Below are 18,940 nucleotides of genomic sequence, written 5' to 3'. Positions count from 1 at the left end.
CCTACAACTCCCATCAGCCCTACCCAACATAGCCAGTGGTGAGGGATCATGGGAGTTGTAAGTTAAAAAATCTGGAGGGCCATAAGTTGCCCATGCCTGATATAAGAATCCTACAAGAATCCTCTTAGAGTGTCAATAACTAGAACGTAACCAGAATGTTTTGATTTATGTGAAGCTAAACAATCCTCCCAAAATAAAATAAAAACATCTCAGGTAATGTTCAACATTCCTTTCTGTGCTACTTCTAAAATTGTTGTTAACTTACGAATGCATCAGTGACTATTAACCCTTTGTTTTTGTTCAGGACTCAGTTATTGGTCTTCTCATTTGACTGGTAAGTCACCTATCCATTAGCACATCATATTTCATCACTACCAGTGCCAATACTGATAGCCTGGTGATCTACCCATAGGGTCTCAGAAATTGCCATCACGCACCATTTGGGAAATATTTTATGAACCAATATTAAAAGACTTCTAAAGACCTGACTGCCCTTTTTTATTCTGTTCAATGATGAAGTAGGTTGGATGCAGTCCAACAAATTCATTTATGTGTATGTTCAAGATTAAATGCATGGAGCCAATTTTGGGGGAGAGAAACAAATTCCTCCACTACATATGCATATCTGGTGTATGCAGAATTGAGGATTGTGGTCATTTTCCATTATCTTTGCTTCTAAACTACTTCCTTATTCTATATCTCTGGTCAGTAACTAGAGTTCTTAAAACATTACTTTGGGGTTTAAGACCAAGGCCTCAGTTCCAGCCTCAAAAGTTATCTACTGGTAAGTCCTCTTACCATAGACACTGCTCCCTTCACATACCACTTTTGTCTTTAGGTTGCCAATTTGCAGCAGGAGGGGAGAACATCACTCAATGGGTGGGTGGGGGACTAGAATTGAACCTGCTTATCCCTATTCTGTATCAATGTCTTTCCATCATTAATTGAACATTTAAAGAGTTGATTTGATTAGGAGCAAGTAGTTTTGCTTAATAAAGTTATTTTTAATTATTGGAGTTTGTTTCTTATTTTGTAATAAAATGTCCAGTGAGTAGGGGAGTAGATTTTTTTCATAACAGTGTTACTTAAAGTTAATGTAAACATAAGAACATATTTTCCATTTTTCTCATCCTTTTTCTTAAAGATGGGGTGCTATAATTATACATATTAGTTAACATATAAACACACATTTGAGAAAAAAATGGGCCATGATCTGTATCATTATTATTCAACTATAGATGGTTTTGGTGACTGCAGCACACCCAAGTTAATGTTACCAGGGACCTGTCTAATAATCCAAAATCAGAGTTAAGTTTTTCCCCAGTGCCATATATGTTACCTTGCAATTTTTCCCCATTCTTATACTGCTGTAAGATCTTTTTGTAATGAATAATTTGATGTCAGACTTGCAATCCATAGGTTCCTGGATTTCTTTTTTTAAAGGGTTGTGTCTTGTGCCATAGGCAACTATAATCTTGCAAAAGAAGTGTTGTATCCTATGCTACTAATATCCTATCTATAGGAATTATAATTAGTCCTGTCTGCCTGTTCCTCCACTCAAACCATACATTGGATTGATGATGTGTTAATACTGAGATCTTAAGAATATCACTTAAAAAAAAGTTTTTGACTTTTTCTTACCAGCCACTGAAATGATGTAAGCAGTGTCCATGGCGTCTATGCCCAATGTTTTGGCTCTGGCTGCAAGGTGGAAGGTTGGGATAAAGTAGGCTAGCTGACTGAAGAGAAAAGACCATGTGAAAATGTAGAAGAAGGGATTTTTCAGTTGGGAAAAATCGAGATGACAGTGCATGCAGGAAAAAGGCTGCAGCCTGGACTTTCCTTCCTTGTTTGGTGGAAAGTAGCTTTGACTACTAGCTCGGTTACCATTCCTATCTGGATGGGTGCCTAGGAGGCAGTCTATCTCTGGAGCTTCAAAACACTTGTAGTTTATTGAGGCTAATTGTACTTCTCCAATCTGTTGTAGTTGGTTCGTGTTGGTACCTTCTTGATTGAGAGGAGCCAGTCTGTCTGATTCTGTGGTGCAGATTTCACCTCGGCTTTCTTTAAAAGCCTCTGGAAATGTACAAGGTGCAGATATTTGGTTGCCTTTGTTTCTAGTACTTGCATCTTTCTTTTTCTTCACATTAATTGGCTGTAGTAGCATGCTAGAAGGCGCAAGGTTTAACATCATGCCACCATATATCAGTAGGGCACCTAAGAAAATGGACAGAGATTAAGGTATGAGTTTTCTCTGTCACATCATGATGGAACCAAACTGATTAGTATTTTTATTAGCATGGGGCCATTTGTCCCCTGTAAAAAAGGAGGGGGCGTTTTGGCAGCTTTTGGAGAGTGTATGAAATCTATTAATTCTCTGAATGAAGCTCTACTGTTGCTTGAAGTGGTGGCAAAGCTTTTGTTTCGGTTAGAAGAGAGAGAAAAAATAGGAAACTTTCTGTAGCCTAGTGCAATCACCTCCCCCATTGAAATGTAATATACTTTGGACAATCCCAAAGATTATTCCAAACTTTGGGGGGTCATCCCCCTCGCCTAAAACAAATGAAAACTCTGGGGTGAATACTTTGGTCCAGTGCTAATTTTTATATTGAGAAAACTGCACAAAAAACAAGATTAGCTTTTAAAAGAAGAACCTGTTTTGATTTTTTTTTCTGAAATGGTCTTTTTCTCTCTCTTATGGTACTTTCCCATTGATGTCACATGATTGATGAAGTAAAGGACAATTTTAATACTCTGATGGATTTCCTCATAAAATTGTCCTATCTGAGAATTATGCAGAGCTATTAAAATAGTTTTTAACTTATCCAAAAATCTGCTACAACATAAACATATCTTGACTTTTAAAAGAAAAGTCTGGTGTAGCAGATTTCTGGATTCACTTAGAGCAATGAGGAAAAAAGAAGATTGAAAGGGGAATTAAGTTACTGTTTGACTCTAAAATATTTGTGTCAGATTTAACATCAACTTAATTTCAATTATTGATTAACACTTTGAAGAAAATAGTATTGATTTAATCATTGACATTTCCTATTACGAGTTTTCAGAGCAAACGGAAAGGTAAAATATATCAGAAACGAAAAAGTCAAATAGTAATTTTGCCATAGCCATGCTTCAGTTGGCATTTAAGGTGAGGGGTGGAAAGTGAAGGTTACTAACCTTGCCAGCAATACTCTTCTATCAGGAATTGAACCAGTGGCGCTAGCACAACACTCAGTCCCATTCCTGAGCGGCCAATTGCATTGGCTAGAGCTAGCCGTTTCTTGAAGTACTTAACCGTCATCACAGCTGCTACCTGATACAAGCAGGCAAAACCCAATCCTAAAATGAAGGAAGGAAGCATAATGATGAAGAACTGAATTGTGTGTGAGAGTGCAATTTTTTACTTCGTTCAGTTGAAACAGAAACTTTCACTGTTTAAAAGCAGCAGTATATGGATTAATTGCAATGTGGGGGAATAGATCTAACACATATTGAATGGCCCCAAACATTGCTGTTGGATTGGATTGTTGGCTAGCAGTACTGTGGATGACAGTAGGGTGGCTTGCTCAAGGTTTTGTGATCTTAGCTTGGAGGTAACCATCACTTAACTTGCTTTAACCTCTGATTTTGATCACATAATCAAAGTGCAGATCAAACACTGAAATAAGAGATATTTGGGGACCATAGCTCAGTGATCAGGTACCTATTTCACATGCCGAAAGTCTTGGGTTCAATCCCTGGCACCTTCAGTTAAAAGGATCAAGGGGCAGGTTATGGGAAGAACCTTTGCTCGGGACCCTGGCGAGCCAATGCCAATCAGAGCAGAGTAGATAATACTGGTATAGGACAAATAGTCTGACCTCGTATAAGGCAGCTTCCAAATTAAAAGCGAAGTAAAGATAGGAATGCATTTTCTGTAAATGGCTATTTAGGAAAACCAAGCCCTGTATTTTGCCTGTGTTTTTACGTCCAGTGCATGTGGTCAGTTCAAGAAGGTATTCTTAAAAGCTTTAAGAACAATGAGAAGAACTCCAGAGATCTTTCTCAATTTGCTTGGGATAACCAGACCTGTGGGATGGGAGCAACACCACAATTTTTATCCTATTAGTGGGGCACCCAGGAAGGAAATGAGGTGTGCCGGTGTCTCCAGTAGCCCAAGAGGCAAAGTACCCACTTCTGATTACAGCAGGATGTTAGCATGCCTAACTTACTCTAAATTGTGCCCCATGTTTCAGGAATGCCCTTGAAAGGAGTCTACAATCCTCTGGTGGGGAAGAGCTTTGCAAAAAGCTGTGAAAACCCAGCCAATTAGGCCCTTATACAGATTATCATTACATATGTGATCTCGGTGGGTAGTAATTCTCTGACTGACTTGTTAGACATATTGGCAGGGTACACTCACCTGATATGAATCCCATAGACACGCAAAGAAAAGAGATGCTTGTGGCCAATGTGCTGATAAGACAGCCAGCACCAACCAGGCAAGCCCCAGCCAGTGAAGTCTTCCGTTCCCCTAGCATTTCACATACTGCGGTTACCAGTGGTGCTGGAACAGAGGAGGGGGGAAATGGCACTATAATCACTTGGGGCGGAGGGGATGCAGTTGGCAGGAGGAGAGACTCTTGAGGGGGAAATAAATATTTATGACAGTTTAGGGAATATTGAGTTTAATATAGGCCTTCATTTATGGGAATTATAAATTAGAGTGGTAAAGGAAATTTCTTATGCTTTGTAAATAGGTGGGAATTTTTTTAAAAAATCCTGCTTTGATATGCAAAAGCAAGGATAGGCAGAAAGGTAGTCTTTAACCTTAGTGGCCTTACTTATCACATATGTATCCTGTCATTCCTTCCAAGGAGCTCAAAATTTTAGATGTGGCATTTCCTCCTTTTTATCCTTACAGCTCCCCATAAGGTAGGTTAGGCTGAGAGAGAGTGACTGTCCAAAGGTCAACCAGTAAGCTCTATTGGCTAAGCAGGGATTTCAGTTCAGCTATCCCTAGTTCCAAGTCCAACACTATCCACTATATTGCACTGGCTTTCAAGAAAAAATATCAGGAAAGTGCTGCAGTGTGGATGCTGATGATACTAAAGTGTGTGCATAGTAGTGATTTCGGCATCATCTGCCCTTATATCCTGATCTTGTTGGTTTACATATAAGTTCCCAAATTAGTTTAGAATTGCTGCATAGGGTAGGTTCATGACAGTAGTTACTCAGGCCCACTAAAAGTGTTTCAGGACCAACATTTCAATACCATTTCTTGAAATAAAAAGACTTCATAGCCAAGCCATCTCTGCAGTGTGCATTTTAAAACATATATATATTTGTGCTAACCTGCTAGGAATCGAAGAGAGGACATAATAGAGCCAATCCAGCTGACATGTTCAGAAGAGCCACCAACATTTTCTTGAAAGACCACAAAGAAAATCGCAAAGTTTTTCAGTGTTCCCATTACAGACACATTTACCTTAAACCAAATCAACAACAATATTATCAGTAAAATATTAATTGAAACATAAAGTGGACTGCCAGCTGCCACTTGTTCCTGTCCTCAGAACACTGCAGTTTCCATTTTTAGAAGAAAAAATTGTTGGATTTTTTTTTTTACATTCACATTTGGGATGAAACTAGATGTAATGGTGGCAGGCCCCAGAAATTAGCCCAACTAGGAGAACAACTGGCCGGGGGTAGGAGGGGAAGAGTGATGGAATGGGAAAGAGCAGCTGATATTGACAGACACCAGTACACAGCTATCTGTCTAGTTCCACCATAAACATTTGGAAGGTAATGTGTTTGAGGAGTTTGTCGTACTTGTGTACTGCAGGTGTTGTGATATAATGGATTTTAAAAAACATAGGATTTCATAGTGGCATATGTGGCTCTCCCTACACCCATTTTATCCTTACAACAACCCTGTGAGGTAGGTTCAGCTGAGAGAGAGTGATTGGCCCAAGGTTACATAATAAAACTTCATGGCTAATTGAGGATTTGAATCTGGATTTCTCAGTCCCTAAATGGCCACTCTTAACTATTTGATCACATTGGCTCAGGGCAGAGAACTTTATTGGTTTAGATCAGGGAGAGGAGGTTTCTGAAGAGCCCCCCCCCCTTTCCTCCTGAAACATCATAAAGCACAAGGTGAGAAGTTTTCTCATGGTGTGTATTCCCCAAATCTTAATATTTCTGCTGTAGGCTACGCTTTTAGGGGCTTGAGCAGGCCAATTCTATCTCATTAACTCTGCATTTTCAAGCACCCCCCTCCCCTTGATACTCAACTGCCCTCCATTTTGTGGCTCCTGTAGGCATTTAATTGGTCTTCTTGAAAATCATGATTAGGATGAGGGGATTGAAGGATATAATTTAATCAAAGGGAATAAACCAAAGAGGAAGAGAGGGGTAGTAGCATTCTATGTAAATGATGTTTACACATGCAAGGAAATCCATGAATCTGAACATGGAAGGTTGATTGAGAACATTTGGGATAAAAATTAAAAGATAGAAATAGTAACAAAATTATGGGAGTCTGCTACAATCTGCCAAGACAGACATAACAGTTGGGTGATGACATCCTAGATTAGATTACTATCTCAAAGAGGAGAGACTTGGGGTAATGGGGGACATCAAAGATCCTGTTATCTGTTGGAAGTTAAACTGTACAAAGAATGAAAGGTCTAATAAATTCCCAACTTGCAGATTGTATCCTCCAAAATGTGGAAGAAGGAAGAGGTCAGGGGATCAGCTATACTAGACCTGATAGCCACCAACAGGGAAGAACTGGTTGATGAGATGAAAGTAGTGGAGACCTTGGGTAGAAATGACCATGTCATCTTGGAATTCATGATACTGAGGAACGGGAAAGTTGAGGTCAGACTTGCACCCTGGACTTTAGGAAAGCTAATTTCAACAAATTTAAGAAAATACTAGGTGTGACACCATGGGTAGCAATATTTACGAGAAGGGAGTTCAAGAAGGGTGGTAATTTCTTAAAAATGAGATAATGAAGATACATTTGCAAACTATTCCAGTAAACAAAGTAAAATGGAAGGCATCTAAAGAAACCAGGATGGCTGCATAAGGAGCTTTCTGATGAGCTCAGTTTTAAAAGGGAGATGTATAGGAAATGAAAAGAGGGGCAAACCACTGAGGACGAGTACAAGTTGCCAAAGCTTTTAGGGAAAGTGTCAGGAGGGTTACTAAAGTTTTGAATGGGTTAGGGATGTTAAAAATAACGGGGTTTTGGAGCAAGAGGAAGAACAAGGAAGTGGTATGTCTGCTGTGAGCAGGTGCCAGTGAGAAAGCAGAACTTCTAAACTCCTGCTTTGCCTCCCACAAGGGAAACCAAGCAATAATAGATCAAATGATGAAGGGAAGAAGTTGCAACCCAAGATAAGTAACTGAATTCAAGTCATCTGGGCGTTGCATCCTAGAGTACTAAAAGCACTTGCTGAGATGTAATCTCAAGAGTTTGTAATTTTTTAAAAATCTGGTAGAGCAGGTGAGGGGTTACAAGATTGGAGGCAGGCAAATGGTGTCTCCAGCTTTAAAACGTGGGGGAAAGAGGGTCCAGGCAACTACTGTCTGGTCAGCTTTATACCAATAATACTTGAATAGATTCTAGAATCTAATTAAGCTGTCTGAGTATTTTTTTTTTTTAATGATGTAATTACAAAGACCCAGCACAGATTTCTCAAGAATAACCCATGGCAGATCAGTCTCTACTTTTTTTGATAGCGCCACTATCCTGGCAATGCTTCAGATGTAGTATCTCTTGATTTCAGGAAGGCTATCAACAAGGTTCACTAGAAGATTCAGGCTGGTAAAATATGGGCTAGACAATGCTACTTTACGGTGGATTTGGAGCTGATTGATGAATCACACCCAAAGAGTGCTCACCAATTGCTTATTGTCAACACCTGGAGAGCAGGTACAGTTGGGTTGCCACAGGGTTCTGTCCTGCACCCAGTGTTATTCAGCATCATGATGGGTGAAGGAGTTGTGGGGATGCTAATCAAATTTACAGATGACACCAAACTAGGTGGGGTACCAATACCTTAGAAACAAGATTCAATATTATATTGACAGAATAAAGAACTGATACAAAACTAACAAAATTAATTTTAACTAGAGATAAATGTAAAGTTCAGCATTTAGGTTGGAAGAATCAGTTGCACCGAGTCAGGATGGGTGGCAACTGGCTTAACAGTACATGTAAAAAGGATCTAGGGGTTTTAGCTAAACATGAATCAGCAGTGTGATGTTCTGGCTAAAAAACCTAATGCAATTCCAGGTTGCATCAACAGAAGTATAGTGCCCAGATCACAAAAAGTAATGGTACCTCTCTATTCTTTGGTCAGGGTACTGTGTCCAGTTCTGGGCACCGCAGGTTAGGAAGCATATTGACCAACTGAAATACGTTTCAAAGAAGACTACAAAGAGACCCAAGTCCTAGGAGGAAGGTTGAAGGGGTTGCATATGTTGATCCTGGAGAAGAGATGATTAAGAGGTGATATGAGAACCAGCTTCAAATATATGAAGAGCTGTCATGTAGATGATAGAGGAAATTTGTTTTCTGTTGCTCCAGAGGGTAGGATCCAAATGAATAGGTTCAAATTGCAAGAAAAAGGATTTAGACTCTACTTAGGAAGAACTTCCTGATGGTATAAGGTGTTTGACAACAGATTGCCTTGGAGGGTGGTGGATTCTCCTTCATCAGAGTTTTTTTAAGCAGAGGCTGGATGGCCAACTATCAGGGATGGTGCAATGGATTTCCTACATCAGCAGCATATTGGACTAGATGACCTTGATCCAACTCTGTGAGTCTAGTGCTTGGCAAACCTTGGGTTGAATACTGACTTAGTCATACTCAAGAGTATCATAGAAAGTCTGGTGGTGCTGCTGCTGAATGCCAGGTCGGCCCAAAATAAAATCTCCCTCATCCATGATTTGATTGTGGATGAGGGGGCTGACCTGGCATGTATTACTGAGACCTGGGTGGGGGAACTGGGAGGGGTCACTCTCTCCCAGCTGTGCCCTCCTGGGTACTCGGTGCAGCACCAACACCGACTTGAGGGTCGGGGAGGGGGGGTTGCCGTGGTCTATAGGAATTCAATCTCCCTCTCCAGGCTTCCTGCTCATTCGAGTGCAGATCTTGAGTGTTTGTACCTTGTGTTGGGTACCCGGGACAGATTAGGGATTCTGTTGGTGTACCGCCCACCCCGCTGCCCATCAGACTCTCTGCCTGAGCTGACGGAGGTGGTCTCGGACTTGGTGTTGAGGACCCCCAGGATGATGGTCCTGGGGGATCTCAACTTCCATGCCGAGGCTGCTGTATCCGGGGCGGCTCAGGACTTCATGGCTGCCATGACAACCATGGGGCTGTCCCAACATGTCATCGGCCCAACACATATAAAAGGACACACGGTTGATCTGGTTTTCTCGACTGGGCAGGTGGATGGTGATCTGAAAGTGGAGGAATTAACATCTGTCCCTTTGTCATGGTCAGATCACTTCCTGCTGAGGTTTAGACTCCTGGCGGCCTTTCCCCTCTGCAAGGGTGGGGGACCTATTAAAATGGTCCACCCCCGGAGATTAATGGATTCCAGAGGGCTCTGGGGATTTTCCTGCTGGTATGGCTGGTGCTCCTGTCGAAGCCCAGGTCGCTCTGTGGAATGCAGAGATGACTCGGGCGGTTGAGACGATCGCGCCCAAGCGCCCTCTCCCTCTGAGCAGAGCCCGGCCAGCCCCTTGGTATACACCTGAGCTGAGGGCAATGAAGCAAGAGGGGAGACGGCTAGAACGCAGGTGGAGGAAAACTCGTGCTGAGTCTGACCGAACACAGGTAAGAGCCCACTATCGAGCCTACTCTGTGGCGGTGAGGGTGGCAAAGAGACCGTTCTTTTCCACTAGCATTGCATCTTCTCAGTGTCGTCCAGCGGAGCTTTTCCGAGTGGTTCGCGGCCTGTTACATTCTGGGCCAGGGAGAGAGACGGTGGAACCCTCGGTTGCACACTGTGACGAGTTTGCACGGCACTGAGGATAAAGTCGCTCAGATTCGTCATGAATTTGACACCACCATTAATGCAGTTCCATTGGTAGAGGTGTTCAGAGCACCGTCTGGTCCAGTTTTATTGGATGAGTTTCAGTTACTGAGGCCTGAGGATGCGGACAAGGTGCTTGGCCAAGTCTGATCTACCACTTGTGTACTTGACCCTTGCCCTTCATGGCTTATTAAATCAAACAAGGAGGGGTTGTCCGGCTGGGTCCAGGAGGTTGTAAATTCCTCCTTGAGAGAGGGAGTGGTGACCGCCGCTTTAAAAGAGGCAGTAATTAGACCACTCCTGAAAAAGCCTATCCTGGACCCAGAGGATGTTAACAATTATAGGCCAGTGGCCAACATCCCCTTCCTGGGCAAGGTGCTTGAGCAGGTGGTTGTAGGACAGCTCCAGGCACTGTTGAATGAAACGGATTATCTAGATCCATTTCAATCGGGCTTCAGGCCTGGTTTTGGAACGGAAACTGCCTTGGTCGCCCTGTGGGATGACCTCTGCCGGGAGAGGGACAGGGGGAGTGTGACCCTGTTGATTCTCCTGGACCTCTCAGCGGCTTTCGATACCATCGACCATGGTATCCTTCTGGATAGGTTGTCTGGGTTGGGAGTTGGAGGCACTGCACTACAGTGGTTCCGCTCCTACTTGGATGGCCGATTCCAGAAGGTGGTGCTGGGGGTTATTGCTCTGTGCCATGGCAATTATGCTATGGGGTTCCACAGGGCTCTTATTTTATCCCCCATGCTGTTTAACATCTACATGAAACTGCTGGGGGAGGTTATCCGGAGGTGTGGGCTGAGGTGCCATCAATATGCAGATGACACCCAGCTCTACCTCTCTTTCTCATCAAAACCAGGTGAGGCAGTGGCTGTTCTGAATCAGTGCCTGAGCATGGTAATGGACTGGATGAGGGCTAATAAACTGAAACTCAATCCAGACAAGATGGAGGTACTGTTAGTGGGTGGTTCGTCTGCCCGGCTAGGTGATATTCAACCTGTTCTGGAGGGGGTTGCACTCTCCCTAAAGGATCAGGTTCGTAGTTTGGGGGTGCTCTTGGATCCAGAACTGTCACTTGAGGCACAGGTGAACTCAGTGGCACAGAGCACTTTTTATCAGCTTCGGCTGGTATACCAACTATGCCCTTATCTGGACAGAGATAGCCTAGCTACAGTTATCCATGCTCTGATAACTTCTCGTCTGGATTACTGCAGTGCGTTATATGTGGGGCTGCCTTTGAAAATGGTCCGGAAACTTCAGCTGGTCCAAAATAGGGTAGCAAGATTGTTAACAGGGACTGGCCTGCAAGCTCATATTATGCCAGTACTTTTCCAGCTGCACTGGCTGCCAGTCCATTTCCGGGCCCGATTCAAAGTGCTGGTGTTAACATTCAAAGCCCTTAACGGCTTGGGGCCAGGTTACCTGAAGGATCGCCTCCTCCCATATGTGCCTGCCTGGACCTTAAGATCATCGTCAGCGGCCCTTCTCCGTGAGCCCCTGCCAAAGGAAGTGAGGCGGGTGGCTACTAGGAGGAGGGCTTTTTCTGCTGTGGCACCCCGGCTCTGGAATGAGCTCCCTAGTGAGGTTCGCCTGGCGTCTACATTGTATTCCTTTCGGCGCCAGGTGAAGACCGTTTTATTTTCCCAGGCATTTTAGCATTTTAGCTTTCTGAATTTTTATCTTTGCTGTTTTAAATCTGTATTTTAAACTCTTGCACTGCTGCTAGGTTTTATTGTGGTTGTATTGTTATATTGTGGTTTTAATGTTCTATATATTTTAAATTGTTTTATTGTGTGTTGTTTGGATTTAATTTTTGTGAACTGCCCAGAGAGCTTCGGCTATTGGGCAGTATAGAAATTAAATAAATAAATAAATAAATAAATAAATAAATCATAGAATCATAAGGTTGGAAGGGGCCTACAAGACCATTGAGTCCAACCCCCAGCTCAATGCAGGAAGCCTGATTCTCAGGCGGTCTAGATCCACTGAAATCAAGGGGACTTAAGTTGATCATGATTAACTTGTCCCATTGATTTCAGTGGGTCTACTCTAAGTATGACTAAGTCTGGATCCAGCCCCTAGCTTTCTTTTCCAGAGCTTGACTGTTACATGAAGCACAGTTGCTAGTGTTAGATGATTTAGGGCATCTCTACATTAGCCTAAGATCCTGCATTTAAAACAGGGCTTTCTGCTTCTGTTTTAAATGTGGGATCACAATGACTCCATTTTTCACCTGCTTCCTTTCCCCCCTCCTCCCTGTATCTTAGTCTTCCATTATCTTTTATTGATCTTGCTCTTGCTGCTTTTCCTCTTTTCACAGAGGGAACTCAAGCGGAACACAACAGGGAATTTGATAGCTTATCTGCAATCTATTTAAAAATGGAACAAAGGGCATTTAGTGCAGGAGACGCCCTGGAGGGTCACGGCATCATGTAAAGAGCCCACAGACTTCTGTGAGGGAGCAATCTCAATCTCAGGATAAAAGCTCCATGTGAAGAAAGCCAGTGTATACATACAACTTTGCTTTTTTGTCCTGTAACATTAAGTAAGTTTGTTGCTCCTGCTGTTCAACATATGGTATTTCTACCTCAAGTTAAAACTTTCAAAGAAAAGATACGAGAGATCATTTCATATGTTATGTGGGACAAACCTAGGTTTGCTATTGAGTGTGCACTCAACAGGTTGTCTTACACTAGGGCTGTGCAAGCTTTGGATTTGGACTTCTGAAGTATGGTGGCCATTTTGTGCACAATCCACCATTTTATGACAGCACTAGCATGCAGGATGCGTGAAGAGGGGGCTTCCAGGGGAGAGGGTAGGAAAGTGGAGGGGTAGGAAAAAGGATAATGGCCCCCCAGAGCCTCCCCAACCCCTTTTCCCTTTCCTCCACCTCCCTTGCCACTTACTGCCCCTCTCCCCAGAAGCCCCCTCACATTTTCTTAAAGATACAGGCACCTTCCAGTGGACTAAGCCATTCACTTGTATTTACTTACGCATACACCAATGAGATGAATTGCTGCTCTCCTATTGGGAGGGATGGTGTGGTGGGATTCAAATTAAGTGTACCAAAATATTCCCATGCTCCCCAGTGCCCCCTTGTGGTGCCAGGTGATCCTGTATGCTAGGGCTGTCACAAAATGGCTGCCATGCTTCAGCAATCAAAGCTTGCACAGCCCTATCATATATTCTCAGTTTCCTGACGAGTATGTCTCTATGATATGTGCTTGTAAATATGTATCTGTTACATTCACAATCTACATTTTTAAGTGTACAGTGACAACATTTTAGATGTATACTGACAAGAGTCTAATGTGTGCGGTGGCCATAAGGGTAGATTCAGACTATTTTGCCATGCTCTAGATTGAGAGTTGTAACACACAGCCAAGAGCACAGAAGAAACCTCAGGGAAGGACAAGTATCTTTTTGCCTGTAGGATACCTTCACACTCACCACAGGGAGTCCTGTGGGTACTACCCAGCCCATGATCCTCCCTCCCTGACATGTAGAGTTAGAGCTGCCTGGTGTAGATTGAATTGATCTTCACTAGAGATCAGAAGCTCTGCAAGTTCTCTCCAGCTTAGAAATGAGGTCTACAATGAGCTATACAGAGATCAACCCTTTGTATACTATAAAGAAATAGTGACATATGGATTCTGTCCAGAAAGCTTGGTCATATGCAACCAAAATAACAATTCTCCACTTTTCTTCAGTGTTGTGCCTTTCTACTAACATGATGAAATCAACTGAGTTTACCGCTCGTGATGAGTTTGAAAAAACCCAGACTACAACATGCAGCAACAATACCTTTGACCCATTTCTTACTTACCAGAAAAAAGTTAAGCACAATCATCCATCCCCACCCTCCATCAGGAGCTTCTATACCAGCAGGGCTACTGCTGTTTTTACCACTGTTGGCTGGCCCTCTGTCCTCTTTGTTCTTGCTGCACATTTTGAGCTCCAGCTGATTGCCACAGTTGGCATTACCGAAGTCTTCTTCCACCCAAAAGATAGCGGTTCTCGCTACAGACAGCCTCTCAGAATGCAAACTGCCATATGGCTGCTTTAAACATGCGCTGCAGCCTTGGACTTAACCATTAACCACACAGGGTTTTTTTAAGACTGAAAAGTATTTCTCCCCGGCTGACCAAGATGGGCCTTTTACCTGCTGCGTTTCTGGTTGGTCCGTGTGGGTGTAGGGGGATGTTCCTCTGTGCTGGCATGAAAGGCTTTGCTCTGCCAGCAAACACTGGCTTTTCTGGCGCATGATTCCCCTCCTGAGGCTTTTGCCTGACAAAAATGTAGGCCTTTGAAGTAAATTCTCCCAGTCACAAATAATAAATAACATCCAGACACCCACAAGTTGCTGATGCCTTAAAAATTGGCCCCTGGCAATTGGAACATGGGGGGTTGTTCAGGAGAGCAGGAACTGGTTTCTCATGTGTGCCGATGTTTGTAAGGCCTGGTTGCTGCCGCCTCTTACGCCATTATTTTGCCTGCTCAGCGCTCTCTGTCTCACCACTTGGTTCTCCAGCTGACGTAGGATCTTGGCCACTGCCGCCTCTTCCATTTAATCCTTCAAAGCCAAACTGGATCCCCTCAGCAGTGTTGCTAAAGTGGGCTCAAGAGCTGGGTATGATGGAAAAGCCCTGATTTAATCCATTTTAAAATTTGTCATACCTACCTGCATCAATGCATGCCATAAGGAGAAGCTAAGGTAATCAGTATCCAGTGTACAAAATTTCTAGGAAGTGTGTCTTGTCCTTTAAGCGATTGCTTTTGAGAAAGGATGAATATTGGTGTGCAATCAAGTACATGAAACTGATGCCCATGTTTGAGTTTGCTGCACAACCCCCCCCCCCCCCGAGAGGGGTTGTGCAGCAGGACCTCACTGTTAGGGGCATGCCATCAAGAGGGTGAGTTGAGAATTTTTTTTCTGAAGGGCTTATCTCCAACCTGCTGATCAAAGCTAAGTTTTTCCCCTGCCCCAGTGCTGACAGAGGAAGGGGTGGGGCCACAGAGAGAAGTTTGGCAGGCCAAATGGGGAACTCCCACAGGGCATATTTGGCCTGCAGGCCAGAGGTTCCCCGTGCCTGCTTTAAGCTGAATTAAAATGGTCTGTGTATTGTAACAATTATTGTTCTTTGGTATGAAACATTGCTTGTTTTGAAGCAATGGCCAAATTGAAAAAGGCCTATCCCAGGCCAAAACACTGACCCTTTCCCTATCTTAATGGCATCATCTTTAAAATGATGACAGTTTGCAGGTCTAGATGTAAAAGAACGACTTTAGCATATTAGCTAGGGTCTAAATTCCGATGATGCCCTGATTGTGGGAGCCTTGTTACTGCAGGCTAAAGCCAAGGTAGCCTTTTACAATTGTGTAGGCCCTAGAGGCTAGCCCTTCTCCCTAGAGCCCTTTAGAAAAATAATTTTCTGTCAGCCTTTGCCACTTTCCTTGGGGTCATCTTACTGATAGATGTAAGCATATTGCCTAGTAGCTTAAACCTCAAGTTTTAGAACTTGCACTACATAACAGCACCAGTATTACATTATTTATTACATTTCTAACTCACCTTTTTTCTCTTGAAGGAACTCAAGGCAGCTTACATGATCCTCCTCCTCTCCATTTTATCCTCACAACCCTGTGAGATAGGTTAGGCTAAGAGTCAGGGACTGGCCCAAAGTCACCCAGTGAGCTTCATGACCAACTGGGGACTAGAACCCCAGCTCTCCCAATCCAGCATTCAACCCACTGGCTGTCTACACTACTGCACTCACACTGGTATGAGCTTGTAGACAGGTTTCTTGAGGAGCATGTTTTTTACATGGTTTTCTTCTGCAAGTGGATTTTAAATTAAAAAATTCCAGTATTCAACTGCTCCAGGTTGGTGGAGATCTGTATGTTTCAGCACCCCACCCTCCAAATTTTATTTAGGATATTCCCCCTGGAGCATACATTTCATTTTGCAGGAGGCACAGCCCAGGACCAGTTAGGCTATATTATTTATTCACCGTGTGATGTACAGGTTAAGACAATATAAGAAGTATATAACTTCTTAAGTAACTGTAAATAGTGATTTGCTATGCTGGCCAATAAACTTTGCTACCAGTTTCTGAATTTTCTGTCTTTTCCAAGACACAGCGCTCTCCCACAGAGGCAAAGTACATAGGTTGAACTTCTACTTTGTAGTCTAATTTTGCTAGTATTTCAGTTCCCATCTTAATCCTTGCCCACGGGGCAAAGAATCCTGGAGGAGGGAGTAGCACGCCCCCACACCCCAGATGAAGAGATACCACCACATTCTGAATACTACTGAATGCACAGTATACACAGGTCTAAGAATCCACCACCATTAAACACAGGAAATTTACCAAGCAAAGTATCATATTGACCAGACTAGGAGGAAGTTACCCATAGAGTCTATGAACAATTTTATCACTCCCTTATCTCAAAGCAGGTTCAGATGTAGAATCATCAGATTATACAGACAACCAGTAAGGAGGCTTGCAGGTGTGATTTGAAAGTGTGCAGAAATGTTTATTGAAAACTCAAGAGAAAATGCTCAGAGAAGATACTGGCAGCTATCCAAAAGAGTGGACCTGTGTCAAATTGCTCCCCATCCACTACCAAGGCTGCTAAATCATGTCATCATTACTACCCAGTAACCCACATCATTCTACCTTCCATACACACTCTTGCTTATCATTATACCAAATTTACAAAAACACAGTGGTGAACTTGTTCTCTAGGAATATGTCCAATTATGTTTTAAAAAGCCATCTTAACTAGTGGCCATTGCTACTTGAGGTAGTGAATTCTATATTACATTGCACATTGCACAAATTAGTACTTAATTAAAATATGTATATTTTGCACAAGGCAGCTAAATAAGCTCAGTTCCACACAAAAACTAAGAATGCAGTTCAATGCAGAAATAGAAAGCAGCACACCGTTTCCTTTTTTCCCCCTCCTCTTCAAAGGACCATGCAAGATTGGTCCCTCTCCTTTCTTAGAGGACAAGTGAAAACACTTCTTTGGGGTGGGCTGTGTAAAGTCTGGGCACCACTAAAGAGGCTCTGTCACTAGTCACTCACTACCTGCTTCTCTTCTGATAGCAAAACCTTCAATGTGCTTACACATTGGAGCAAGACCTGCAGTGGAGGTTACCAGATGGTCAGGTTCATATGAGAATAGGTGGTCCATTAGGTATCCTGCTCCCAAAAGGTCAGCATCAGCACTTTGAATTGTACCTAGGAACCAGTTGCAAGCTAGGGAAGTTCACTGGGCCCTGCTGTGATGTGTTCATTGCAGCATATTGCAGTAATCTAGGAGTTGTTATCAGAGTATGGGCAGAGGCAAGTCCGTCCGTCCTTAGGAAAGGATGCAGCTGGCACACCAACCCAAAACTGATGAAATTACAGATGCCAGCTGAGCATCTAGGAACAGAACAGGATCCAATAGCACCTGTACACTGTTTATCTGATTAAAGAAGGAATGCAACCCCATAGAGAACAAGCTGAACACTAGCTCCAGGAGCAACTGAACTACTGGCTAAAAACACCACTGTTCTGTTAGCCCACATCCAGTCCACTACTGAACATAAACACCTGCTCAGAATGCCTGGATTAACTGGAAGGAGAAATAGAATCGAGTGCCATCAGCATGTTCACCCCATAATCCTGGACAACCTTCCCCAGTGATTCCATGTAGATGTTAAACAGTACGGGATACATGATAGAACCCTGTAGCACTGCAAAAACTAACAGCTGTAACTGCGCTACCTGGAACCTTCCTGCCAGGTAGGAACGGAAAAAGGACAATGTGCAATTTCTAACTCCCAGATGGTCCAGAAAGATACTATAGTCAATGTACTGATGAAATGCTCCAGAAGAATCAACAGTCACACTGACCCTCTCTATACCTCATCCACCAGTGATTCATGCAGCTTTTCTAACCAGGTTCGAAGCAAGATTGAAATAGATGCAGTTAGATGTTGGGATTATCCCACTGACCTTCATATTAGTTTACTAGTTACAATCTGTTGCCTTTGGTGATGGATTATTTAAAAAGCTAACATTTCCCCCTAAGAATTAAAGTTATACTTGGGACACCATTACGGTGAAAGTAAAATCCACGTTCCACGCGTCATACAGGGGTCTCTGTAATATTCATGCCCTACTTCCAGACACATCTTGCCTATCCTAGTCATGTGCATATAGCTAGTGTTCAATACTTCTGGCTTTAGTAATGCATTCCCATCAGCTTACCTTGGGCAGAGTTTGTGTTGAGGGGTCTGTAATTTCCCAGTTCCTTTTTAAAAAAATGCGTTCTCATTGGCCAAGGACAGGATCTTCCTCAATACAAGAATTTGACCTTTTGGCACTGTGTACACCAGCCATGTCTGTACTAAATCTCAGCCAGCGCCCAGCACTTACACAACTCAAATAAAATAAGTTTCTCAAGCAGAGGTCGACTTCCTATAAATTCTAGCTGCAATGCCTTGTTTAGAAGCAGGAACAGGATTTTAAGGCAAGAATATACATACAAAGGTTACTTAAAGCCTTCAACTCAGGGTAGAGGAAAGCACCAAATACGTTACTTCCTTCTAAGTACAAAAACTTGCATCCAAGCCCCAAACTGCAATTGTCCCATTGCTGGAGATATTTCCTTGCCAATTCACTTCTAGCACAGCTAAGAGAGCATTTTCCAGCCCTTTCTTGTTTATTTGCTTAATGCGTAGCTGCCAGAGGATTATGATCCTATGGATTAACAACTTTTAGCTACCCTCTAAATTTAGGGATTTAGATGGCTTTTAACTGACAGATTTAGAAGTCTTGGGAATTAGGACATGAAATGTCCATGTTTAGCACCAACCTTATTTGTATCTCTTGATCAGT

At 42.9% G+C, this 18,940-nt stretch overlaps 2 protein-coding genes across 6 annotated transcripts in view; one reads left to right on the top strand and one right to left on the bottom strand.

Moving 5' to 3' along the window:
* Nucleotides 1-10,196, top strand: part of RBM15 (RNA binding motif protein 15) — a 45,612-nt gene extending 35,416 nt beyond the window's left edge. For all 3 annotated transcript variants that reach the window (XM_084852836.1, XM_084852835.1, XM_084852832.1), the window contains 2 exons: nt 305-6,864; nt 7,779-10,196. The gene's annotated coding sequence lies outside the window, so the exon portion shown is untranslated. The remainder of the gene's footprint in view (nt 1-304; nt 6,865-7,778) is intronic.
* Nucleotides 1-18,540, bottom strand: part of SLC16A4 (solute carrier family 16 member 4) — a 29,437-nt gene extending 10,897 nt beyond the window's left edge. For 2 of the 3 annotated variants that reach the window (XM_084852842.1, XM_084852843.1), the window contains exons 1-5: nt 13,870-14,837; nt 5,335-5,467; nt 4,403-4,546; nt 3,178-3,339; nt 1,642-2,217 (exon numbers count right to left, since the gene is read on the bottom strand). In XM_084852842.1, the coding sequence (XP_084708968.1) occupies nt 1,642-2,217; nt 3,178-3,339; nt 4,403-4,546; nt 5,335-5,467; nt 13,870-13,992 (1,138 nt within the window). In that variant the 5' untranslated portion in view covers nt 13,993-14,837. Of the gene's footprint in view, nt 1-1,641; nt 2,218-3,177; nt 3,340-4,402; nt 4,547-5,334; nt 5,468-13,869; nt 14,838-18,310 lie in introns of those variants that run through there. The other variant, XM_084852844.1, reaches the window with a different exon arrangement.
* Nucleotides 18,541-18,940: the final 400 nt, after the last annotated feature.

Source organism: Heloderma suspectum, chromosome 4 (assembly GCF_057233095.1).
Source record: "Heloderma suspectum isolate Gila_16-S chromosome 4, 16-S_ref, whole genome shotgun sequence".
Lineage (NCBI taxonomy): Eukaryota > Metazoa > Chordata > Lepidosauria > Squamata > Helodermatidae > Heloderma > Heloderma suspectum.
The sequence above is the reverse complement of the archived record's forward strand: the minus strand, read 5'-3'. Positions and strand labels throughout refer to the sequence as shown.